Source organism: Pelophylax lessonae, assembly GCF_965119305.1.
Source record: "Pelophylax lessonae genome assembly, chromosome: 9".
Taxonomy (NCBI): Eukaryota; Metazoa; Chordata; class Amphibia; order Anura; family Ranidae; genus Pelophylax; species Pelophylax lessonae.
In genome coordinates this window covers 256,384,532-256,412,507 of record NC_138776.1, presented here as the reverse complement: position 1 = coordinate 256,412,507, position 27,976 = coordinate 256,384,532, and the positions used below count along the sequence as shown (strand labels likewise).

At 41.5% G+C, this 27,976-nt stretch overlaps 1 protein-coding gene across 1 annotated transcript in view; it reads right to left on the bottom strand.

Annotated features, from left to right (window-relative positions):
- The window catches only part of LOC309564396 (uncharacterized protein), a 107,914-nt gene that overhangs the window by 75,187 nt on the left and 4,751 nt on the right, over nt 1–27,976 (bottom strand). The window contains exons 4-9 of the mRNA XM_082269024.1: nt 27,051–27,089; nt 25,196–26,912; nt 21,193–21,384; nt 19,488–19,658; nt 16,931–17,101; nt 12,539–12,718 (exon numbers count right to left, since the gene is read on the bottom strand). Of these exons, the coding sequence (XP_082125150.1) occupies nt 12,539–12,718; nt 16,931–17,101; nt 19,488–19,658; nt 21,193–21,384; nt 25,196–26,912; nt 27,051–27,089 (2,470 nt within the window). The remainder of the gene's footprint in view (nt 1–12,538; nt 12,719–16,930; nt 17,102–19,487; nt 19,659–21,192; nt 21,385–25,195; nt 26,913–27,050; nt 27,090–27,976) is intronic.

The window sequence follows — 27,976 nt, the reverse complement described above, 5'->3', positions numbered from 1 at the left end:
TAGCTGTTCTTGGGGCCTAAGCTGTGTCAGGGCTTTAAGGCATGGATGGATCTTCTGGGGAACTGGCTTTAGGACTTTACAATAAGGAATCTGGTCTGGAGAAGGTTGAATCCCTCACTGGACTGTGTCCAGCAGAAGCTGAAAGGTGTGCAGCTGTCCTGGGGACTTGTGAGTAATGATCCTGAGTTGATTCCTGGTAACTGTCTGCTTTTGAGATATAGGTGTCAGAGGTAGCTCTGGACTGAGATGGCTCTTATAGGTTCTCAGAGTACTGGCCATCCCCCTGTCCTCAGCAGAATACTTGATTGTAAGTCTAGAGAAAATGTGCCCCAGATACTGTGTAACATTTTTGAAATTGCATTAAGTACCAATGGTTGTGCTGTGGATCAAGGCAACCAGATGTCAATTAGCATTGTCTCATGGTCTACAGACCATTCAATATCACCAATTATTGCCAGAGAGAGAGAGACTAGGAAGAGGATTGTCCTTGCATTACTATTGCTGATCGTTCTTTGCAGTATCCCATGCCCTAACATCTCTTCTGTTTAAAAATTCTCCAAGCAATAATTATAAAAAAGAACATCTCCTAGACTGTGTTATTGGAGCTGTTTTAGTGGGCCAGTGCTTGTGGTGGCACGTAGCCTCTGTACTACTTGGGAAGAACCAGCTATTATCAGTGGCCCCTATTGAGTTAGCGCTATACAAATGAATACAATATTGAGACTCTAGATGTACAGTTGAATAAATAGTTCTATATTTAGGATGTATCCGGTCTATAAACCAGAGGCTCTGGATGGACAGTTGGATAAATGGTTCTATATTTAGGATGTATCCGGTCTATAAACCAGAGGCTCTGGATTGACAGTTGGGTAAATGGTTCTATATTTAGGATGTATCCGGTCTATAAACCAGAGGCTCTGGATGGACAGTTGGATAAATGGCTCTATATTTAGGATGTATCTAGTCTATAAACCAGAGGCTCTGGATGGACAGTTGGATAAATGGCTCTATATTTAGGATGTATCCGGTCTATAAACCAGAGGCTCTGGGTGGACAGTTGGATAAATGGTTCTATATTTAGGATGTATCCGGTCTATAAACCAGAGGCTCTGGATGGACAGTTGGATAAATGGCTCTATATTTAGGATGTATCCAGTCTATAAACCAGAGGCTCTGGATGGACAGTTGGATAAATGGTTCTATATTTAGGATGTATCTAGTCTATAAACCAGAGGCTCTGGATGGACAGTGGGATAAATGGTTCTATATTTAGGATGTATCTGGAGCATAAACCAGAGGCTCTGGGTGTACAGTTGGATAAATGGTTCTATATTTAGGATATATCCGGTCTCTAAACCAGAGGCTCTGGATGGACAGTTGGATAAATGGTTCTATATTTAGGATGTATCTGGTCTATAAAACAGAGGCTCTGGATGGACAGTTGGATAAATGGTTCTATATTTAGGATGTATCTGGTCTCTAAACCAGAGAAATTCTAACTTTTCACCTGTTTAGTAAATTGCAAGTTACAGTTAGGCCTTATGCACCGGGCTAAACGCCCAATGTGCTTGAGGCACACCCGTCATGTTAGCGATGAAAGGTGGAGGAACACACTGGAGAAAACTGTTGCAAAACGCAGGCATACCTTGTGAGGAGGAGGCCGCCATGGCACCAGGTCAGGAAATGACCGAAGCTTACATGACCTAGAAGAAATGCATATCAATCAGTTTGGCAACACATCTACCTAAAATGCAAACAATGGAATCTAGAGGGAATTCAGCCTTTACCTAATATGTCCAATGCATGGGTTCCTTTCTGGAGTTTTGTCCAGTTGGGGTCATATAGGAAAGGGACATGTTGGAATTTGATGATCACAACCTATAACTATGAACCATGGGTAAAGCACCTTCTTTTAGGATTTTCCAGATCACTTTATACAGGTCATGTAAATCAATTAAGAACATGATGGGGGTTTTGCTGCAAATAAGGTCTAGTCTTTGAAGTTGTGAGCACGTAATACTTTTTTGGATTCTGCAAACTTAAAGGAGAACTATGGTCAAATTATATATATGTGACATCACACAACCCCCTTCATTTGCTGAATGGGGATCTCCAGCCATATAAAGAAAGGGGCAGGGAAAGTGGTTGACATCTTGGATTAGATATGGCTACATGCCCATATTTGGTCAGTGACATTGCCAGGTATACCCCACCCCTTTGTTTCCATTTAGTGTCAGGGACTGGAGCTGTTTTTCAAAGCAATGGGATAGCAATGGAATCAGATGTGTCCATTGTTCAGCTGTTTTTTCTTTTGGTGGGTCGGGGGCATTATCCATCATGATTGATGAGGATCACTTATTCAATTAGGGTGTAGGGAAAGTATCTGGGGCCCCCCTATTCAGGGGAGGACTGGGCCAGGGGGCAGGGGGGCAATTGCCCCCTGGGCTGCTCTGATGTCCTTTAAAAAGGCTGCACCGCTTGTGCCACAGACATGCCTAAAGGATTCTTGGTGAAGAGAAGTAAAAGGTCCCCATCACTGACCTACTGAGTGCAGGTTGAGGACAAGGACAGAGCGCAGGCCTTTAGATGGTTTAAACTGTCTGAGCAGAGGCCAGTCCTATGCCCCACTGCAGACTCTCCTCCCCTGGCCAGCCCCAACTGAGCTGTCCCAGCTCCCCCCAACTGCCCCCTGCTGGCCAGGTTGGGAACCCAGGTTCAGCCGGTGAGTAGAGAGTACCTGGAGCAGGGCTTCAGCCTGGAATAGGGGGGGAGTCAGGAGGAGGACGGGAAAAGGGAGAGTGGGAGGGGGCCGAGTCGCTGCAACCCGGGCCTCTGCTTTGTACTTGCCCCTGGGCCAAAAGTTGCCAGTCTGCCCATGCCCCTATCATTATCTTCCAGACTCCAATAAGCCCCTTGCCTGCACACCCACACAAGCACCGTGCCAGGGTTGTGTAGAGCAGTCCTTTGTCCTCATCGACATGGGACAAGGTGCGTTTTCAGGGGGTTTTCCCTGGAAAGGTACCCTCCTATGTTGAGGGCATGTGGCCTGGTATGGTTCAGAAGTGGGGCTGCGTTCCTGCCACCCCCGTTTTCTGGTCTGCCAGGCTGCACGCTTTACTAAGAGCCTGGGTTTTTACATGTTTTTTTTTCCAACTCCAAACTCATCATATATACTGTATATGTTATTAGAATAATATTGCATTATTAACATTTCTGCTACCAGACAAACATAATTTTAAAAAAATGTCTTTGATACATGTTGCACAGGGCCGTGCCCAACCCCCATTGCTGTTTGACAATCTGTCGCCTATTAGCCTAGAAAAGGACCATTATTGGTTTTTACCATTTGGATTCAGTTGAGGTTCACTTCAATGAGATTCTGGGGATAGGTTGTGTCAGGTAGAAGAAGAGAGAAAGGAGCCTACCATGGAATAATATGATTACCGGAAAGCTCAGACTTGTAACTCACAGCTGCAGACACGGCACAGGGGCTTCCTGGATCAGTCCGGAATCTCAGAATGAGCGGGAAATGCCTCTTTGCTGTTATATAAGAGAACACGTCTTTCCTGTACTGCTGGTTGCTGATAAAATTCTTCCGCAACTACAACACGTAGCACTGGGAGCAAAGTACAAGGCATATCATCAGAGTTAAATAAATTCATGATATTGAGGAGAAGCTGATTGGGTGCTCTATGTTCCACCACCTCCACCCTGTATATACTGACCCACTGTACAAATTATACTGGTTCTGATAGATAAGATATGATTTTATTCCTAAATCTGCATAGCCTACAAGCCATATGTCTGTATTTACTGCCATTTCCCTTTCTGAGAGGCTCCATACACTGCTCATTGTAGATTGAGGTTGTATCCCATAACTCTGGACTTCCCGCACAAGGAAATGGGATCAAAATTGCCCCCCAAAAAAATCCAATCGCATTTGAAAACATTACAGATTTTTTTTCCCATTTTCATTTTGATCTTTAACTCTTTTACTGCCATTTACATGAGTTTTACACTACAGCAACTTGAAAGTCGACTGTTGGCTTTCAGATGGAAGTGATCTGGGTGGTATTTGATCACCTGTGTGTTTTTTTATTTTTTGCGCTATAAACAAAAAAAGAGCAACACTTCTGGAAAAAAAAAAACAATATTTTTCAGTTTCTGCTATATAACATTCCCAAAAAAAAAAAATGTAAAAATCTATTTTTTTCATCATTTTAGACCAATTTGTCTTCTGCTACATGTTTTTGGTCAAAAAAATCCCAATAAGCGTATTTTGATTGGTTTGCGCAAAAGTTATCACATCTACAAACTAGGGGGAAGATTTTATGTCATTTTTATTTATTTATTTATTTTCTAGTAATGGCGGCGATCTGCGATTTTTAGTACTGATACCTGTCACAGACGGGCAATTTTGTTAACCACTTAAGCCCCGGAGGATTTGGCTGCTGAAAGACCAGGGGGTATTTTGCAATTCGGCACTGCGTGACTTTAACGGACAATTGCGCGGTCGTGCGACGCTGTACCTAAACGAATTTGACGTCCTTTTTTTCCCACAAACAGAGATTTTTTGATCATGCGCTGTAAACAAAAAAAGAGCGACAATTTTGCAAAAATAACAATATTTTTCACATTTTTTTATATGAAATTCCCCCCCCAAAAAAATGTAAAAATTTAAAATTTTTTAACATTTTCGGCCAATTTGTTTTATGCTACATATGTTTGGTAAAAAAAAAAAATTGCAAAAAGCGTATTTTGATTGGTTTGCACAAAAGTTATTGCGTTTACTAACAAAGGGAAAGATTTTTGTCATTTTTGTTGTTTTTTTTAACGCGTAATGGCGGCGATCTGCGATTTTTTTTGCGGTACTGCGACATTGGGGTGGACAGATCAGACCCTTGACTGACATTTTTGACACTTTTGGGGTTACCAGTGACATTTCTACAATAATCAGTGCTATATATATGCACTGTTACTGTAAAATTACACTGGCAGTGAAGGGGTTAACTTTATTTGAGAGGGAGGGGCTGTGTGTGCCCCTAGGGGCGTGATTCTAACTGTGATTGGCTGTGGCTTGAGCTGTAGGAACAATGATCAACGGTCCTACATAGTAGAACCGTTTGATCATTGTTTCTACACAGGGGAGAATGACAGGCGGCTTGTTTACACTAGCCGCCTGCCTTTCTCCCTCTCCCCCGACGATCGCTGAGTGACCGGCGGACATCGGGTCCGCCGGTCACACGCGCGGGGGGGTCCGTGACCGCGCGGGAGCAGGAGCGCGCCGCCGGCGGCGCGCGCTTGCTCCCCAGAGCCTCACAGGCTAGTGACGTATATATACGTCACTCTGCCTGTGAGGGGCTGACCGCCGCAGTATATGTACTTGCGGCGTTCGGCAAGTGGTTAACCAATGGCCACCTACATCTGTTAGAGGTTTCCTTTAAATCCCCAAAAATAAGGAAGGAGGGAACACCTTCTGTATTGAATTCCTGATGAAAAATAGTTCTTCCAGTGCCTATGCTGCCCTGTTCTTTAGCCTCATAGCTGTAGATCTGCAGTGTGAGATCATCCAAGGCACTGCTGTCTGACTATTGGTCTCAGGAGATCTGGAGTGAGATTTGGTGATGTTCTCCTTGCTGGAGGCTCTAACATGAGGAAGCAAAGCCCTGCCTCTACCAAGATGGCCGCCTCCACATAGGAAACACCATGCAGAAAAATGGGGTACATGTATAAGAGTTGCTGAATTGCTGACTTATACATTTCAAACAAGACTGTCGTGTGTCTTCACAGTTTTTGGGGTGCCCAGTTCCTATTATCATCACACCTTGTTCCACTCAAATTATATCAGGATGGTTCTGTCGTATGGGTGGTGTTGAAAAAACCCATACCTAGGATTGGTGGCAGAGATGCTCAAAATAATGGCCCTTTTCCACTGCAAGTACCGGCTCGGCTCTACTCGGCACTGCTTGGCCCAGCTCGGCTCAGTTTACTTTTCCACTGCGTGGTACGTGTCGGCACGTTTCGGCATTGTATAGGCTCTACTCGGCTCGGTTTGCTTTTCCACTAAAGTAGTAAGTGGGTGGGATTACAATGATTCTCTGACCAATCAGTGGCTAGTAGTGACAAACAATCGAGGCTGCATTTGCAATTTGCAAAATAGCTCAAGCTCTGTCAGATTGGATGGAGAGCATCTGTGAACAGCAATTTTCAAGTCTTGCCACAGATTCTCAATTGGATTTAGGTCTGGACTGTGACTGGGCCATTCTAACACATGAATATGCTTTGATGTAAACCATTCCATTGTAGCTCTGGCTGTATGTTTTGGGTCCTTGTCCTGCTGGAAGGTGAACCCCCCCCCCAGTCTCAAGTCTTTTGCCGACTCTAACTGTTTTTCTTCTAAGATTGACCTGTATTTGGCTCCATACATCTTCCCATCAACTCTGACCAGCTTCCCTGTTCCTGCTGAAGAAAAGCATCCCCCAACAGGATGCTGCCACCACCATGTTTCACAGTGGTGTGTTCAGGGTGATGTGCAGTGTTAGTTTTCCACCACACATAGCGTTTTGTGTTTAGGCCAAAAAGTTTAAAGGCTTCACCAATGGCTTTCTTCTTGCCACTCTTCCATAACGGCCAGATTTGTGGAGCGCACGACTAATAGTTGTCCTGTGGACAGATTCTCCCACCTGAGCTGTGGATCTCTGCAGCTCCTCCAGAGTTCCCATGGGCCTCTTGGCTGCTTCTCTGATGAATGCTCTCCTTGCCCGGCCTGTCAGTTTAGGTGGACGGCCATGTCTTGGTAGGTTTCAGTTGTGCCATACTCTTTCCATTTTCCCATGATGGATTGAACAGCGCTCCCTGAAATGCTCAAAGTTTGGGATATTTTTTTATAGCTTAACCCTGCTTTAAACTTCTCCACAACTTTATCCCTGACCTGTCTGGTGTGTTCCTTGGCCTTCATGATGCTGTTTGTTCACGAATGTTCGCTAACAAACCTCTGAGAGCTTCACAGAACAGCTGTATCTATACTGAGATAAAATGACACACAGGTGGACTCTATTTCCTAATTTGGTGACTTCTGAAGGCAATTGGTCCCACTAGATTTTAGTTAGGGGTATCAGAGTAAAGGGGGTTGAATACAAATGCACGCTACACTTTTCACATATTTATTTGTAAAACATTTGGAAAACCATTTATTATTTTCCTTCCACTTCACAATTCTGTGCTACTATGTGACAGTCTATCACATAAAATACCAATAAAATACATTTATGTTTTTGGTTGCAACATGACAAAATGTAGAAAATTTCAAGGGGTATGAATACTTTTTCAAGGCACAGTATATGATGTAATATTATAGATAGATATAGTTAGAGATAGGTGGATATATATATATATATTTTTCATAAATTCGAAACACCATTATTGTACGTAATAGTGGTAAAAGAGTTTATTAAACAGGTTTTGGTTAGATACATAATGGAGGATCAGTACAGATTCATTGGTAAAAATGTTTTTTTTTCCAAAGTCTTATCATAGATTCTAAAAAAACAATGTGCAAAGGTTTACTTAAAGCTGTGGAAAACTATTGAAAACATTTACAGGTTAAAGTTTATATGAGATCTTTTTGGGGTTTACATCCATTCTGTGCCCACACAATAAACAATTTAAAACAGGGAAATGGTCACACACACAGCAAATTTTCTGTACAGGTAATTCTGGAATAACACCTGTCATCTGTCAGAAGATAAATCAGTGGCTGGATCTATATAAAAGAAAATAACAGCAAATTAATTTGTTTAACCAGCTCAGCCCTTACACCCCCTTATAGACCACATTTTATAAATATATAAACATTATATATATATATATATATATATATATACATACATACATATACAGTATGCTTTCTATATTACAAAGTATATTATACCGTGGATTACACCCTTTTGTAGTGCACTGCACACCTATACCAAATAAATAGCAGCCCTTTAAATGACTTTTGTGGACATTAACAGAGCGATTTGTGTCACTGCCGATCTCTATCTGTCCCTGGAGCACAGACTGGATACCTGTCCCTAAACTGAAAAGAGACTGTAGTAGACCTATACCATATACTATACCAGCCCTGAATAGGACTTTTGTGGATCTAAACGTGGAGTTCAACTCATTTTATTAACTCCAGATGTATGTAATCCCCTTTAAAACTACTTTTACCAATGGAAACTTTTTTTTTTTTTTGCTAGGAAATACCTTTTTTTCTTCTTTATTCATCCTCTCCTCACTTCTGGTCCGGCCGCCGATCGGCGATTACGTCATTCGGCGATTCGCAAGGGCTGCTGGGATGTATCTCATGGGATGAAATCTAGCATTATTACACAGGAGTCCTGAGCTGTACTCGTATGTATTGGATTGAGTCTGTGCTCTGCCCCGCCTCCTCTCAGTGAGCTGTACTTGGATGTATTGGATTAAGTCCGTGCTTCGCCCCGCCTCCGCCCCCCCTCCTCTCAGTGAGCTCTACGGGATATAATGCTTTCAGTCCTCGCTCACTGAGAGGAGGGGGGGCGGAGTGGAGCACGGACTCAATCCAATACATCCAAGTACAGCTCACTGAGAGGAGGCGGGGCAGAGCACAGACTCAATCCAATACATACGAGTACAGCTCAGGACTCCTGTGTAATAATGCTAGATTTCATCCCATGAGATACATCCCAGCAGCCCTTGCGAATCGCCGAATGACATAATCGGCGATCGGCGGCCGGACCCGGAAGTGAGGAGAGGATGAATAAAGAAGAAAAAAAGGTATTTCCTAGCAAAAAAAAAAAGTTTCCATTGGTAAAAGTAGTTTTAAACAGGATTACATACATCTATGTAATCCAAGTTATTAAAATGGGTGGAACTCCACTTTAACAGAGCTATTTGTGTCTGGCCTATCTGTCCCTGATGCATACAGCAGACCTTTCCCTACGCTGACAAAAAGCAGAATGTGAAATGGCCGCCTGCTCTGGTCTATTTATAAGGAGGGGGCATGTCCATGTGCTGAAATGTTTCAATTGGCTGTCCCGTTCCACCTGACGGCTGTGTCATGGGTCAAAGTTCTCCCCAATGTAAACTAATATGGCCGCCGCGAACATCATCAAAAGTCCGCCTTTTCGCAAATTTGCGAACAAGCAAAATTCGCCGCGAACCAACCGCCGGGCGAACTGCAAGACCATCCCTACTTGGAATGTCCGAGTGGAGTCCTGTCGAGTGGACCGAAGAAAGCTGTAGCACTGGAGCAAAGAGAAAACATGAGATCCTGGAAGGTTAAATTTATCCAAGATAACCTGGGGTGATCGTGGCTGGCCGGAGTCGAGGTCACAAAGGTCTGAAAAATATATTAGGCCGTTCTGATTCCAAAAGTTAAACACCTTAGAGTCCAGGCCAGGGGTAAAGTTCGGGTTACCCACTATTGGTAGATATTTAGAGATAGAGAGAGGAAGCTCTCTCTCTCTAAACGTTTTTTAGTTTCTCTCCAAGCTATGACTGTATCCCTGAGCAGAATATTGTGTTGGAGTTGCGGAGGCATGGTTTTCCACTTGGTGTGTAGTAGGGCTGCCAGTGAGAGAGGATGGCATTTTTCAAATGTGAAGCTCCCATGTGCATTCACAGCCACAAGTAGGAAGAACCAATTGCTGCACTTCATGGAGGAGGAGGTTTGATTAAATTACATTATGACACCATAATTCACATGACTGGAATTGTAATTACTATATGTGTGGTCATCCACATGATAAATACAAGTTTTAAACTTGTATTTATTATCTGTTCCCACAAGAATGCAACATAGAGCTCCTCCCCCTGCACAGTACGGAATGCCCACGCCCTCAGCCATAAAAAAAGGTTCTCCTTACTGACATGACTGCCTTTCCACTTAGTCTGGAATCACAAATAGGCTCCTCCCCTTTATGGGACAGAATATGTTCCCCTCAGTCTTTTTCAATATTATTTGAGCTCCTCCTCCTCAGTGCCATCCCCTTCATTCATGTCTGAGCTCCCCATCCCCACCTTACTTTTCCAAGTGCCCTTTTCCTTCAGTCATATCTGAGCTCCTCCCCCTTCAGTCCCAGATTAGCTCCCCCCCTTAACTGCCCTGAGCACCATTCTGTCATAGATTAACTCCTCCCCCTGAAAACCCTGAATGCCCTCCCCCCTCAGTCACAAATAAACTCTTCCTCCTGAGTGACAGACAAGCTCCTCCCCATCACTTCTCAGAGCATCCTCCCACCCCACCACCCATCACAGTCCAGCTCCTCTGTGACTGGAGGGAGGTACCTCCCCCTCCAGTCACAGATGAGCTCCCCCCTCCCACATAGGAATGAAAACCAGTATTGAGGGAAATATGAGGGCTGCCCCTGCTGACTCTCCTTCTGAAAATGCTTGATGCCTGGCTCTTATACTGTTCCTCTGACTTTAGTTGTCAACCCCAAACAAATATGCAAAGTTCTGATTTCCTCAAGGTCGGTGACTCAGTACTGAAACCTGTCAAAGCCAGGTAATCTAGAATTTCCACAGGGGAGGTAAACAATGGCCCCCTAAATCTGTCATGAGAGGTTTCCTTTAAATCCCAATACAGAAAAAAATGAGAATTGGGAACAAAGTCTAAATGATATATATAGCGCTCATCCCTGGAGTGGCCGTTGAGAATATGCCCAGGTCCCCCTTGCTAGTACAGAGCACAGTCTAATGCACGCTGACAATAATGGCTCCATCTTGTTACTATTTATTGCTGAAGAACTTGAACAGGAGAGGGGTTTAGGGTCACTGGATATTCCAAAACGATATATGCAATCAATAGGAGGACAAACTTCTCAGCAGAAAATCCTTACAGGAGCAGCATACACTACAGGTCCAAAATCAGGCCTTCCTCACAATGACTGCCGCCCAGCATCCACAGGTAGATCCTCAATGATGGATGTAAAAGATCCTTCTCAAGACCAGGACTTGAGGACTGTGCCCTCAACAAATAATCCATTAGCAATTTTATCAATGTCCCCCAGGCCTACTTCTGCTGAGGCCTAGACTGCAATTTTGTCTCAGTATAGCTGCCTTCTAGGGGCAGCAGATCCGGGAGAACAGGAACCCTGTTTGGAGAGGAAAGAAAACTCTGTAAAGGCCTTCCAAATATTAATTACTTCCCCAAATATTTATCACTTCCCCAGCCACCTTCTGGACATCTTCTTCCAGGGATTGGCTGGGGCATGAAAAATATTCATACTGGTCATTTGATTCTCCCTGCACCATATTCCGGAAGTTTCTTCCAGAAGCAGGTGAGAGAAATCAAATACCCAGCTAAGAAACCCTGAACAGATAAAACTAACCTATTACTGCTCCAAGCTACTGCTTGAAGCAAAAAACGACCTAACTAGAGAAGGGCGTGTTCAGATATGAAGACTCATTCCTTGTACAGAAGACAAAACTCAACAAACGATGCTTCTCCTTCCTATTAGAAAAACACAAATTTTATTTTACAGTAATCAGAATTTAAAGTGGTAACAATACAATATAAAATACAATATTATACAATATAAAATGGATGAATTAGTGGAATGACAAAGTCACTATGCAGATCATTCTGGAATAATGCTGAATGAAGATCAGTCGGAGGAAGACACGCCAGTCTGTGGGATCTAAACAAAAGAAAATTGAATCAGGTTTAAGTATAAGCTATTGGAATCTGGACACGCAATTCATACCAGCACTTCACCTTCACATCTGGAGACAGAGCCGCTCAATTTCACAAACTCGGTCTTCGGTATTTAATTTCAATTCGAGTTCTTGAAAAAACATAGCATAAACACATGAATGTTATAACAGAAAGTGGCTTGCTGTGATGTACAAATGTCAAGAAGCATTTAGATACTAAGGGGTGTATTTATTACTAGCTAATTATCCTGTCTGTACATGTGCCTGTGCAAATCGGGGCAAAATCGAATGTTATTAGGTGATTTTCTCACCAAGTTAAATGTCATTCATTTATATAAATCAGGAAAATACCGCTATGGCCACTAGATGGAGCTGGCAATTACAGTAGATAAGTATTTACCTCTTGTGATCATTAGCTCCATCTAGTGGCCATAAAGCGCTTTTTCCCGATTTATGCTATTCTGCATGAATAATTACTTTCGATCTGGAGAGAAAAAAAGCTTAATACCATCTGATTTTTTCCCCTATTCAGACAGAACAAATGTACACACAGTTTTCATGTAGCAGGAACTATGAGAATTATAACTGGTAGTCACCTGCCAGAACTAGTGTCCATGTTGGAAGATTCTCCCTCTAATCCTGTTCTGGTGATAACCCCAATTTGTTTTTGTTTTTTGACTTTCAGTGATATGGGTCACCAGGACAATGAAAGAGTGAATATCGATAATGGGAACACAAACAGAGATAAAATCCTAAAAGATGTTTGAATTCCTCTCCACTATCTAAAACTAAAAAAAAGTTTTGCCTATAGCTATTTTTGAAATATTTACAATAATATAAAAAAAAAAATAATTACACTTCTTTCTCCACAGCGCAGCCTAGCTGTCGGAGGACTTCACACCAATGATCCACTTCGGAATCTGATGTCTCTGTATCAATATTCAGCCTTGTTTCGAGTCTGCTCAAAGTTTGATTTGTAGTGACAACTGAGCAGAGATCATCACAGCACGACAACGTTGCTTCACAATCATCAAATCTGGTAGGAGAACGAGGAATCAACAACGTTTTCCTAATTGAATAGAGATTAAAGCTGGCCATACATGATTACCTTTTTGTTTGATTGTTCGCATGAAATTCTGAAAAAAAAACTCCATTAGCGCATTTATAGAGTCAACAAATTTTATTTGAAAGCCCTTAAAAATGTCTGCATCAAAAGAACTTTGAGCAAACAATCACTCGTGCAAATATCCAAAAGGAACAATTGGGTTGCTGCAGCTTTAAATGGTATACAACACATGTATCCTCAAAATGTGAAATGTTAAAAAAGCTGCGTTACCTTTTCAATGTGCTGGTGCAAATCCTATATCATTCATACAATACATATAAAGTGCTATCAGTACAGAAGTGCTATATAATCAATCGTCAATCAAAAAATAAAGTGCATGAGAGTCCATCCAAAAATGTGTAATATATAAAGTGCTATCAGTGAAAATGTGCTATATAATCAATCAAAAAGTAAAAGTGCATTAAAGGCCATCCAAAAAATACAGTGAGTAAAATTCCATCCAAAAATGTTTTTGCACAGATAAAATCAACCAACAGGAGAGGGTCTAATATTAACTAAAAGAGATCTCACAAAATGAAACATGGTGGATCTTCGAATTGAAAACCTTGACCCCTTTGGGGTTAAAGACAGACATTGACATACATTGTTTTCTTGTTGAGATATCGGCAGAACATTCCAGGTGCCAGGATAAGGGCACCTGCTTTGTGAATGGACACAGTTTTATGTATTTTTGGCTTTTATTAATAAAACAGTATTATGCTATGATACTCTCTATGGTCTTTTCCTATCCTGAGCAATGTTTAGGATGTGGATCTATTGTATTATATTAGAGATAAAGCAGTACACAGAAACCTGATTGACCTTCCTTGGTGTACACTTAGGGGGTCTATACTGGCTGGTAAGTGCATACCCTGGTAGAGGTACAGAAGGTGTATAGTAGTGGAGCATTAGTGGATGCATGCAGCATGTATTTGAAGATTATCATGTTGCACAGTTACCATCGGGATCATAATTCTTTTGAATGGATTTTTATGCATTTTTACGTTTTAATTGATGATTGATTATATAGCACCTTTGAACTGATAGCGCTTTATATATTACACATTTTTGGATGGACTCTCATGCACTTTATTTTTTTATTGATAATGAATTATATAGCACTTCTGCACTGGTAGCACTTTATATGTATTGTATGTATGATGTAGGATTTGCATTGGCTCATGGAAAGGGTAGCGCAGCTTTTACAACATTTCAAAAGAACTTTGGGTGCCACTCCAGGTTTCAATGTCCATGCCCAGTGACTCAAACTGGAGGTGCTGCCTTCAGAAGAGCCTGTCCTGGCTCAAAAATACAGTAAAAGAGAAGAGAACCCAAAATCACCACACACCAACAGGACCCAACAGTCATAAGAGTAAATGTAGCCTCAACCCATCTCCGCCCAGGCCACGCCCCCACTGCTTTTTGCTTGCCCCTGGGCATAGTCATGAAGGTATGACTAAGCCCCAGGGGTGGGACAAAACGCGTAAAGGGCATGGACTGGACAGAGCTGGGCTGAGGCTGCTTTTACTCCTATGACTGTTGAGTCTTGTTAGTGTGCAGCAATCAGGGGTTCTCTTCTCTAACCCTTACAGATTTTGTTTTATTGCTTTGCCTATGTATTATTTTATTGCCATGCCAATTTATAGGAAATTCTAAAAAAACTTCCATCACAGCATTCATTAAATAAACTAATTTCAATTGACAGCCCTTAAAAATGTTATTTTATTGCCCTGCTAATATATAGAACTATATATATATAGTTAGAATGTTCGATCGTTACAATGGTTTAAAAATTTAATGCAAATGATTTTTGTGCCTGAATACCACAGTTTGAATTTCATGTGATCAGAGAAGAAATGTGTCCATCCTGAGCCTTAAAATTTTCTCATCCATGCGGCAGAAAATAATCGTCAATTTGTCCCTATTGATTTTTAGAAAATCCAATGAATTTTCAGAAAATACATTTTTTGGAAGAAATTCTACCGGTGTTTGGCTAACTTAACCACTTGCCGACTGTATACTGTACATATACGGCGGCTCTCCTGCACAGGATCATGTACCAAGTACGTGATCCTGCACTTCCGGGTCTGGGGCGTGCACTGCCTGCCACCCGATCCCACTGTGATTAGACACAGTGGGAACTGATCTGCGGGTCCTGCGGACTTCATGTCCACCAGTACCCACTGATCATTAGGCATAGAGCCAGAACGGCGATCTGCCTATGTAAGCAAGGCAGATTGCCGTTCTGTCAGTAGGTAAGGCATGGATACTGTGTTCCTGCAACGCAGAAACATGGATCAATGCCTTCCCATAGTAAAAGCACCTCCCCCACAGTGAGAAAACAAATGCTAGCCACACAGTTAACCCTTTGATCACCCCTGATGGTAACCCATTTCAAGCCAGTGTCATTATTACAGTGACAGTGCATATTTTTAGCACTGATCACTGTATTAGTGGCACTGGTTCCCAAAAAGACAAGTGTGAGTTAGTGTCCAATTTGTCCGCCGCAATATCGCATTCCCGCTATAAGTCGCTTATCGCCGCCATTACTAGTAAAAAATAAATAAAAATTCAATAAATATATCCCATCATTTGTAGACACTATAACTTTTGCGTAAACCAATCAATATATACTTTTGGGGGTTTTTTTTAACCAAAAATATGTAGCAGAATACAGATTGGCCCAAATTGAGGAAGATTTTTTTATTGGATATGTTTTGTAGCAGAAAGATTTTTTTTTTTTCAAAATTGTCGGTCTTTTTCTGATTATAGCTCAAAAAATATTAAAAATAAAGAAAAACAGAGGTGATAAAATACCACCAAAAAAAGCTCTATTTGTAGGAAAAAATGACATCCATTTTTTTTTTGGGTACTGCGTTGCATGACAGCCCAATTGGCAGTTAAAGTAACGCAGTGCCGTATCGCAAAAAATTGCCTGGTCATGATGGGGGGTATATGTTCCGGAGGGCAAGTGGTAAAAGTGTAACTAAAGGCTATTCTTTATTTTTTCAATGTGAATAAAGGCAGGCCCAAAGCAAAAAAAATAGGCACAGGGCCTCATGAAGGGGTTTACAGGAGATACAGGACAACAAGGGTTAATTTGCTGGGGATCATCAGGAGGTCAATTATTGGGATTGTTCTAGGAGGTATAGGTGGAGCTGTGGATGGGGGGGTATGCAAGGGACAAAGCAGAAAGTGAGGCAGACCCTCCTTGGAAGACTGAAGAACAGGAATTCCCACCCTCCTGCCCTAGTTGGTTCTTTGTTTTTCTCGATGGTTGTTTTATTTGATAAAAAAAAAAAAAAAAGCGGGGTTTGGCGGTTGGGGTCTTTGGAGGCATTAATATTCTTGGAAAAGTTCATAGGGTGACCCATCTAAGGTATGGAGCCCTCTAGTGGATCCCAGTTAATGGTGGATTAACGGGAAAGTGGTAACAAGGAAGTATCTGTGGTGAAGTGTGTTTGTCCTCGAACCAGTGTTTTGCGTGGCTGGGGACCGTTACGTTTTAACTGTGATGCACAATTCTAATTTGGTTTTGGGTGCCTCACAAGACTGGCAACCTTTATGTTATGGTTACTGGATTATGTATGGTTTTGTTCATTTGTTAATAAAATGACCTATCAGGCCAAATTTTCTCCAGATTGGTGTCATGCGTTATTTGTTCAGAGTTAGTGGTATGGGTATCCCTTTTGGCAGAATTAAGTATGGGTTGTATTTATCTGTAATACCCTAATCAAGTAAAGGAAGGTTATAAACTCTGTCAGTCAACAAGAAGTAAGAGGAAATCTCCAGGAGGTCACCAGAACATGTTGGAAAATTTTCCCTCTATTACTTTTCTGGTCTTTACCCAAAATTTGGGATTTTATTTTACTTCCACTTTTGCTGATAATATGACAAATAGAGGGGACGAATCTCCCTAACGGGGCATAGACAGCAATAAAGGGGGTTCTAATCCCTCTCCATTCTATCTGAAATGAAAAAAATAATTTTTTTTTGCCTTTAGTTACACTTTAATTAGTACAAGGAAGACATAACGTCCTGATCAACCAGGGTTCTTCTCTATATCATAATATTCTATATAGGCTCCACCTCCTACGTGCTGATAAAAGTTATTTCCCACTGGAATTTTAGGAAAAGTCTCACATAAAGGTCTGCAGGGTACAGCCTGGATCTCTGATTCCATCACAAAGAATTTTCACTCCAGAGTTTTCTAGATTGTTAAAAGATAAATCCAGTTTGGTGAGGGATCGGTTCGTGATTAGAACAGAGCGGAGATCTTCACAGCACAAAGGAGACAATTCACAACCACAGAGACTGCAGGGACAAAACAGAGACATGAAAAGACAAATGGTACCTATACAGCAGTCAGCATTCTCAACCCCTAAAGGGTGCACAAATTTGACTTCAGACGCCTATAAGGGCATTCTCATCTGATCTACACAGAGTATTATTCTCAACACAGGTCACTGTGCATATTTTAATACGAGTGTAGCACCCTCTAGTGTATAGCTGTTTTGGTGAATGCGTAGGGGTACATATACTCATTCACATAGGGGTGGGATCTGGGGGCCCCCTTGTTAAAGGGGGCTTCCAGATTCCGATAATCCCTCCATCCACAGACCCTCACAACCACAGCCCAAGGTTGTGGGGGAAGAGGCCCTTGTCCCCATCAACATGGGGACAAGGTGCTTTGGGTGGGGTCAGAGCCCCCCCTGCCTCAAAGCACCCCCTTCATGTTGAGGGCATGTGGCCTTATCCAAGGGGGGGGGGGTGCTTGCTCATTCCTGGCTGCATGCTCAGATAAGGGTTTGGTATGGATTTTGTGGGGGGGGGGGGGGTTGCCATGCCATTTAAAAAAAAAAAAAAAAACGGGTGTGGGGTTCCCCTTAGAATCAATACCAGATCCAAAGGGCCTGGTATTGATTGGGGGAGGGACCTTGTGCTGTTTTTTCCCCAGAATTTTCTATTGCCTGCATTCTTTTGTTTACATTTCAGGTCTCAGATGCCTTTTGCATTACACAGCCCCCCCCCCCCACACCTCTGTACCCGTTTTGCATTACACAGCCCCCCCCACACCTCTAGGCCCCTTTTGCATTACCCAGTTCCCCCCACACCTCTGAACCCCTTTTGCATTACACAGCCCCCCTCACACCTTTAAACCCCTGCAGCTCTGCCCCTTTCTACCTTATTCCGGCATGCAGAGGGGGAGACACAGAATCGTAGCAGGGAGCAGGAAAGAGGCAGAACTGAAGAGAGAAACAACAGTGCCAGTACCGAATAGACAGCAGGAGGCGGGAGCTGCCGGAGTTACATTTCCAAGTTAACCTATTAGCCCTGAGTCCCAAGGCCTGGGTTTGGCCAGGAACTCGGGTCTAAAGTATGCAGTTTGAACACAGTGATTGGTTGCTAGGACCACCCAGCAACCAATCGCCTGCTGGTTAAGTTAACCAGAAGGTGATTGGTTGCTAGGTGTTTCCAGCAACCAATCACGGTGTGCAAACTGTGTACTATAGCCCTGAGTTCCCAGCCAACCCTAGGCATTGGGATTTGGGGCTAATAAGTTCTCATGAGCAATACAAGACATGGGGCTTTTTGGAGGCCCACTAGGGGCTTTAGTCCAGGTCAGCCCCCTCCCTTTGCCACTGGACTGGAGACATATGACATGAGGTTGCTAAAAATCACTAGTATAACAGGGCACACAGATTAGGGTCTTCAGGGGCCCCAACAGCCACACAAAAAGTGCCAAAGGGCTACATGTGGCCCTTCAGTTGGCAAGTTGGGCATCAGGGATTGAAGGAATATTTATCCTGCATTTTGTTTTTTCAACTCCATCTTATTACTAAAACCCTAGGCTCAGCTTAATTAAAAAGCCTATCTAAGTAAATGTCCTTGAAAGTTTCCAGGACGTTATGCTGTGTGGTCAAACTGACCCTTAAAGCAACTCTGTTTGAAGTAACTAACTATGTCTTATCTTAACCCTTAGAACAAGTCTGATGTAATGCCAATTATAACTGTGCCTTATTTTAATTAGCTCATATGAAAGTACGTTACTTGAAGCACGTAATGGTAAACTGCTATTCTTTTATCAATTCTATGTATAATCTCCTGGAAAGGGACTTCCCCTTTTACTTTCTCTATAAAACCATCTCATTGTTTGAATAAGGCTGAGCATTCTGTGACATTGTACCTGCCGTCTCTGTGACTCATTGAGTGCTCCCAGATATCTGAAGGAACTTTGATGCCTAGGGCCATGCGAGTCTCAATTATTGCCAACAGGGATATATAGTAAAATTCTCACCTCGGCTCCTGCAGGGTGCAGCCTTATTATCTGAGCCCAAAATGGTTTTACTCCAGAGTCCTTCAGATTTGTATACCTTTATATAATAAAATTCTCACCTCGGCTCCTGCAAGGTGCAGTCTGAATTGTGTCTCACACAAGGTTTCTTGGTTATTATATCATTTTTAGTGAGTTCCTCACACAGGTTTGTTCCAGCACCCCAGATTATCATACCACTTACAGAATAATTCTCTCTTGGTTGACTAAATTCCTCTCGGAAAACCTTATTCCAGAGCCCAGCAGATTCTGATGCCATCTTTACGGCATGGGTCTTATGTCAGATCTGGAGGTCTGAGTCCCGCACATAGGGGATTTATCCTAGAGTCTTGCATATTATTATATCGCTTATAATGCAGTTCTCACCTTAGTTCCTGCAGGGTACAGCCTGGATCTTTGAGTCCCTCACACAGAATTTTTACCCCAGAGTCCTGTAGCATATTGTATGTTAGATCAAGGCTGGTAAGTAGCTTGTTTGTACTCATAACTGAGCAGATGCCCTCACAAGAAGAGCTGGTCAGATCGCAGCTGTACAACCTATAGAAGGAACATCAGAAGAACATCAAACTTGAGGTTGGCAACCAATGCAGGTAAGTATTTAATTAAAAGAAGGGTTACAGCCCCCCCCCCCCAAAAAAAAAACAATAAATAAATAAATATCCAAACTCAGCAGCTACAAATACACTGCTCAAAAAAATTAAAGGAACACTTTTTAATCAGAGTATAGCATCAAGTCAAGTACACTCCTTGGATATTCATCTGGTCAGTTACGTAGAAGAGGGGGTTGTTAATCAGTTTTAGCTGCTTTGGTGTTAATTAAATTAACAGGTGCACTAGATGGGCAACAATGAGACAACCTCCAAAACAGGAATGGTTTTATAGGAGGAGGCCATTTCCCTATAACCATCTTTATATTCTAATCTATTTTTTGTATTCTATTCAAATTTGAATTGATTCCATTTGAATTTTGGAAAATGGTTATATTCTTTCTATTCTATTCAATTGTTTTATTTAAATTATATTCTTATCTATTTGTTTATTCTATTCTATAATTTTATATTCTATTCTATTCTTTTTTTATTCAAATTCAACATTATTCCATTCAAAATTCGAATTTCGGAAGATGGTTATATTCATTCTATTCTATTCTAGTCTGTTGTTTTTTTATAACGTTATTCTGTTTTTTTCTATTCTATTCTAATCTACTCTTTTCTTTTCTATTCAAATTTATTCAAATTTAAACTCATTCTATTTGAATGTTGGGAAATGGTTATATTCTTTTTATTTTATTCTATTGTTTTTTTTTTTTTTAATTCTTTTCTTTTCTATTATGCTATAGTCTATTCCAGTCTTTTGTTTTCTTTATTCTTTTCTATTTTATTCTTTTCTTATGCATTCAAATTCAAATGTATCTATTTGGTTATATTATTTTGTTATATAAGGTTATACTAGATATTTTTATTCTTTCTCTTTTAGCCTATTCTTTTTTATTCTATTCTATTCTTTTTTCTATTCCTTTACTTTCTATTCTATTTTATTCTCTTTGGAAATTGGAAAACAAATCGAAAAACGATTTTGAATTCAAATTCAGAAATGATTCTAATTCAAAAACTATTCGAATTCGAAAACTATTCAAAATTGATTCGAAAACTAATTAGAATTTTGTCCGATTTTTTTTCTGTTATTTTTTGGATTCGTTTAAATTCGGTACTATTCTAATTCGAAAATTTGGATACATCCGAATTTCCAAAAACAGAAAATTGTTCTGATTTTCAATTCGGAACGAAACGAACTGCACATGTCTGATTGAGATGTCAATAAAAATAAATGGCACCACAATGCAATTTACAAGACAAGGTAAAACACAGTACGTCACCCCAATGCAAAGGTGTGAAACAAAATATTTGAGAATAAAGAAAGATAATGAGTGGAGAAGAGATTTGGAAGATAATTAAAATGTTTCCTTCAGTTAGAAAGTAAGATCATTGGGACATAAAGCATTTTAGGAACAGGAAAACTACGGGACTGTCCACATTTCCATTTCACTACACAACCTTGAGATTTCTCTTACATTAATTCTTGTGTTTTACTCTGTGGATTGGTCAGCCAGGAAAGATACGCTGACTCTTCATCATCCGAAAATGTAAGCTCGCCTTCTACCTGATCAAAATCTAAAGACTCAAACATTTTTTCCTCCATCAGAACGTCTTCACCTTGCTGGCTTTGTGAATAACTTCTCTGGGGAAAATGACAGAACTTAAAGCTAAAAAGAGAACAAATCGTTAAATAGAGTTTACTACAGAGAATGTATTGCAAAATTACGTTGTACAAAATTAAGTAAAGAGACACTGTTATCTGCCTTCTCATACTCATCCATCCAGCACCGCCAATAGGGGTGTAGGCAGGTTCAGTGTGTATCCCCCACTGTAGGTGGTGCTCGACCAAAGCGACAACGCAGAAGGATAAGGAAGTTGTGATGAACGTGGTTCCTCTATAACTTCCTGTGGTCACAGGGAAACAGCTGGACGCTGGCGCCCCACGTGACCTTGGTGGCCATCTTGGGTCAGGCAGAGTCTATTTAAGACTCTGGCTCCCGGGCTAGGTAGGTTCAATGTGTATCCCCCACTGTAGGTGGCGCTTGACCGAAGCGACAATGCAGAAGGGGAAGGAAGTTGTGAGGAACGTGGTTCCTCTATGACTTTCTGTGGTTACAGGGAAACAGCTGGCGTTCCACGTGACCTTGGTGGCAAACTTGGGTCAGGCAGAGTTTATTTAAAACTCTGGCTCCCGGGATAGGTAGGTTCAATGTGTATCCACCACTGTAGGTGGCGCTCAACCGAAGTGACAATGCACAAGGGGAAGGAAGTTGTGAGGAACGTGGTCTTCCACGGGACCTTGGTGGCCACCTTGGGTCAGGCAAAGTCTGCGCTTTATGCAAGTGGTTAGTGTAGAAACAGGTTCCCCATCTTGCAGAGACAGTGTTTAACAGCAGGGGAAGGTTCCAGAGGAGTAGGGAAAGTGCAGGGACTACACCATCTTCTCATAGAAAGCCTCCCGTTTGGGTATGGACTGGCCAGGCCTCTTCGCTGCGGAAGCTGTCGGCATCATTCCAGAATCTTGATCCTCTGCTACTATTCGTAAGTGGCTCCGGTCGGCTGTGGCTTTCCATGGGGCCTGTTTGTATGTTGTTGGAGCTCCTACAATATACTGTTTTCATGCTCCTCGGCCTCAGCCTGAGTGTATTCTTTGCTGCCGCCTCACCACGTAGGAACCTACCCACAGTTGGGTAAAGGCAATACTTCCTTAATGGGCCCAGGTTTGGTTTAGTAGCAGGATGAGTTCCCATGTAGATGAGGTCTGGGAGTGGCAATTCTGTTCCCATCCTAATGATGACAGGTGTGAAGTTGGATCAAGAGCATTGAGAGCTTAGGAGGGACAGCTCAAGATCCTGATGAGGGATTTACACCAAAGCATATGCCATCTCTGTATGGAATGTTGCTGGTAAATCTCTTTCTGCTGTGTCCGGTCAGTAGCTTGACACTCCCACTCTTTGTTAATCATTGTGACTGTAGAGCTAAGGTAGTGGTGGGGGATCCTTTTAGGTAGGCTGTATGGTGCCCATTATTTCTAAAGGTAACCCTGCATCAATCCACACTTCCTTGTCTCCTCCTCCCTGTGTCCTGATCCTAACTCTGGGGTTTCATGCTATGGGGGAGCATGTGACCTCCCCAATTGGCCAATCACCAGGCCTGAACACCGTAACATTGATGGGGGAGTAACATCCACTCGGGTAGGCTCAGGGTAGACTCTTGCAATGAGGAAGAACCAAGGGAGCATTGATGGAAGAGTATACCTTGCAGGAGGGTGGACTACCAGGAGAATGGGCAGATGACAGTGTCTCTTCAACCTAAACTTTTAAAGTGATATTAAAGGTTAATTTTTTTTCTTTAAAATAACAAACATGTCATACTTACCTGCTCTGAGCAGCACAGATCCTCCTCTTCTCAGGTACTGATGCTCCTGGCCCCTTCCCCCTGCTGAATGCCCCCATAGCAAGCCACTCATGCATGCCTATAAGACACAAAGAGCGCAGCTCTGTCCTGTCCCCTGTCCCGCTCTCTTCTCAGAGGCTGTGATTGACAGCAGTGGGAGCCAATGGATTAAATTAATTATTTTCCTCAAATTCTACAAACAATCCCCCATAATGACAACATGAAAGAAGTTTGTTTGAAATATTTGCAAATTTAATAAAAATGAAAAAAAATCACATAAAAATGAAAAAAATCACATGTACATAAGTATCACATGCTTTGCCATGACACTCAAAATTTAACTCAGATGCATCCTGTTTCCACTGATCATCCTTGAGATGTTTCTACAACTTGACTGGAGTCCACCTGTGGTAAATTCACTTGATTGGACATGATTTGGAAAGGCATACACCTGTCTATATAAGGTCCCACAGTTAACAGTGCAAGTCAGAGCACAAACCAAGCCATGAAGTTCAAGAAACTGTCTGTAGACCTTCGAGACAGGATTGTATCAAGGCACAGACCTGGGGAAGGGTACAGAAACATTTCTGCAGCATTGAAGGTCCTAATGAACACAGTGGCCTCCATAATATGTAAATGTAAGAAGTTTGGAACCACCAGGACTCTTCCTAGAGTGGGCCGCATGGCCAAACTGAGCGATCGGGGGAGAAGGGTCTTAGTCAGGGAGGTGACCAAGAACCCGATGGGCACTCTGACAGAGCTCCAGTGTTTCTCTGTGGAGAGAGGATTCCAGGAGAGCAATTATCTCTGCAGCACTCCACCAATCAGGCATGTATGATAGAGTGGCCAGACGGAAGACACTCCTCAGTAAAAGGCGCATGACAGCCTGCCTGGAGTTTGCCAAAAGGCGCCTAAAGGACTCTCAGACCATGAGAAACAAAATTCTCTGGTCTGATGAAACAAAGATTGAACTCTTTGGCCTGAATGGACAGCGTCATGTCTGGAGGAAACCAGGCACTGCTCATCACCTGGCCAATATCATCCCTACAGTGAAGCATGGTGGTGGCAGCATCATGCTGTGGGGATGTTTTTCAGCGGCAGGAACTGGGAGACTAGTCTGGATTGAGGGAAAGAGGAATGCAGCAATGTACAGAGACATCCATGATGAAAACCTGCTCCAGAGCGCTCTGGACCTCAGACTGGGGCGAAGGTTAATCTTCCAACAGGACAATGACCTCAAGCACACAGCCAAGATAACAAAAAAGTGTCTACGGGACAACTCTTTAAATATCTTTGAGTGGCCCAGCCAGAGCCCAGACTTGAACCCGATTGAACATCTGTGCAGAGATCTGAAAATGGCTGTGCACCGACTCTCCCCATCCAACCTAATGGAGCTTGAGAGGTCCTGCAAACAAGAATGGGAGAAACTGACCAAGAATAGGTGTGCCAAGCTTGTAGCATCATACTCAGAAATACTTGAGGCTGTAATTGGTGCCAAGGGTGCTTCCATAAAGTATTGACAAAGGCTGTGATTCTTATGTACTGTACGTGGGATTTTTTTTCGTTTTTTATTTTTAATAAATTTGCAAAAATTTTAAACAAACTTCTGTCGAAAATAATTAATTTAATCCATTTTGGAATAAGGCATAACAAAATGTGGAAAAAGTGAAGCGATGTGAATACTTTCCAGATGCACTGTATGTATATGTATATGTATATGTATATATATATATATATATATATATATATATATATATATATATACTGTATATACAGTATAGTGGAGACCCTTTCCAGATCTGGTTGAGTCCATAAACAAGCGTTACAAGCTTTGGTATTTTAACCATATTACCTTACCAAAACAAAAAGGAAGAAAACAAGAGTTTTTGATACTTAGCATTAGCGAAAAATACAAGAAAAGAGAGTATGTTTGAAAAAAATATTTTTAGTTGCGTTTAAAGCACTTCCACCCTAAAGATAACATCGCTCAAATTAATCAGTCTTTGATTGGTCAGATCAAATATTTCACATTCAATTTTCTATTTGGAATTCCATTCTTGAGGTATCCTCAAAAATTCTTACCAGAGTATTCGACAATTGTGTAGGTATGGCGATAACATTTCCAGGTCTGTCGGTTCAATAGTGAGCAGCACAAAGGTGAGAGCTTGAAAAGGTGGGCAAATCTTCAAGCAATAGCACAACTGTTTATAGCAATTGCTTCCAAAATCTGAGGTATACATCCATATGGTTTCTAATTCCAAACACAGAGAACGGGACATGATTCTCCTTATGAAGTCCATGTCCTGTGTCTCATACAGACAGAAGATGGCTTCGATAGAGTAAACTGAAAGCACGTCTCCTACAAGCCATTTTTCCACTGCAGACTTGACTTGGAGTGAAACGTTGATGCCCGTGCTTTTCGAGAATGCCTCAGTGTCCTTTTCATTTAAGAGCCCGAACAGGAACCGTACGGCCAACAGTAAATGAGGATGTTCTGCACACAGCGTTGAAAGCGAGTCCCCTTTACAGATGTCCGGAAGGAAAGAGTCTTCCTCATTTCCAGAACCACCATCCAATGCATAATACAGAGCAGCAAAGAACTCTTGTACGGTGAGGTGGATGAAGCCAAAGTAGGTCTTGGTGTCAATATCCAAGTGAAAAACATTCTGGTTCAGAAATACGGACTCAATCTCTGACAAAGAAAGCCCATGTCTTTCTAATTCCTCTTCCTCGAACAAGATTTGCTGGTTTAAAACTCCTTCCTTTGCCAGAGCACACAGTTTCTTCAGGCAGGATTGTGTTGGCTGGTTCCTACCATGGTACTTTATTAGACCCTTCAGGTAGAGGAGATATACAGAGGTGGCTGTTTTATACTGCATTAAGTCCAAGTCTTTCTTTAGTTGTGGTTTCAATACAGTGCACACAATCCAACATACAATGGGGACAGCACACATGGTGTACAGAACTTCGTTGTCTTTTATAATACTGAGAGCCTTGTCTGCATCATTTTCATTTTTAAAGAAATTGTGGAAATATTTCACACGATCTTCCCCTGTAAACCCCAGGACTTCCACATAACGGGAATCATCAATGAATGTGTTAAGTTTCTCCAGAGCCAAGGACCTTGTGGTAATGATCAGAGAAGACTGTTTCAGAACCTGTTGCTTGAGCAACCTTTGGAGGAGTATTTCTATGTGAGTTTCCTCAAAAATGTCATGGCAAACATTAGATTTCTTCTCCAGAGTCCACCTCAATTCATCAAAACCATCAACTATGAAGAGAAGCTTTCTATGATTTCCAGGATCCTTCAGGATAGACACCAGGGCATCTGTACATTGCATTCTGCAGGTTCTGGATAAAAGTCCCACAAGGCTTATGGGTTCAGTGATGGTGTTGAGTTCTTTGCAGCTCAGATCGAACACAAACTCAAACTTGTCTTGGTAGAGATTCCCGGAAGCCCAATCCAGCATGATCTTCCTGGAGGTCATAGTTTTTCCAATCCCAGCAGGTCCTTGTAGCACCACAATCTTTGGAATGAAACCCTCTTCATCAGGGTCAAACAAGGACTGGATTGTAATTGGGGAATATTCATCGGATGATCTTTTCTCCATGATCTGTAGATGTTTTCTCCCTAAAGAAGTTATTTCATCTGCCTTTTCATCTATATTTTGGGGGTCTTTTATCAGTAGTAAGTTGGTGTATCTTGTCTGTAGGTTAACAGCCTCCCCTATACGAGAGTTATATTCTTTAATCCTTTGATAATCTTCTTTCTTGGACTCCATGTATTCCTTCTTCCAACCTGCATTAAAAATGGCAAAATATTTGAATTGCCAGATACATATTAAATCGATTTGGACAGAAGAGTTGGAAATATTGTGGTTTCAGGAAAGACTTTTCCCCAGATCTAGGGACGGAACACAAGATATTTTCTACTAACCTAGTAATTTATTGTCGAGTGTCATCTGATTTAGTTCGGCTGCAAAAAACAGATTTATAAAATTAGTACACGGGAAGTTGGCTGTGCGCAGTAAAATACACATTTTCACGGATTTGATGCAACATATGTTTCTCGATTGGGATGGTGCTGTGTTGAAGCAGATAGTCGATTACATTTTCAATGCTGTATGAGTGCATTTAACATCATGTACGTGGATCCTGAAGAAGCCCCACAATAGGGCGAAATGCGTTGATCCAGATCCTTCTACACTTGTATTTGCATTTGTTTATCCCTTTAATTTGGGTTGATTGTGTATGTGTTTAGCTATGTCATTGTTATATTGATAACCTGTATGACTTTTTAATACTTGATGGAATAATAAATTGATTATGTTTTCACGTATCTAAGGATCATATTATAAATTATAATTAGTATACTACTTGTTGGGCACTTAAAAATCCCCCCTTTTTTCCCTCCATCCCTGCCAATTGGGGGAAAGGTGGGGGGCCTCCTTTTTCTGTATTCGAATTATATTCAAATTCAAATCAAATTCCATTTCGCTTTCCATTCGAACTGCATTGGAATTGAATTCCATTCGACATCAAATTTATCCTATCCGAAATTCAAATTTTAGAAGATGGCTATATTCTTTCTATTTCATTCTATTCTATTGTTTTTTTTTTTTATTCTATTCTTTTATTTTCTGTTCTATTTCTTTTCTATTATATTTTATTCTTTTTGACTCTATTCAAATTCAAATTTATTCTATTCGAAATTCGAATTTCAGTAAACAGTTATATTCTTTCTATTCTATTCTTTTCTATTGTTATTCTATTCTTTTATAATCTATTATTTTATTTTCTATTCTGTTCGAATTTGAATTTATTCTATTTGAAAATCGAATTTTGGAAGAAGGTTATAATCTA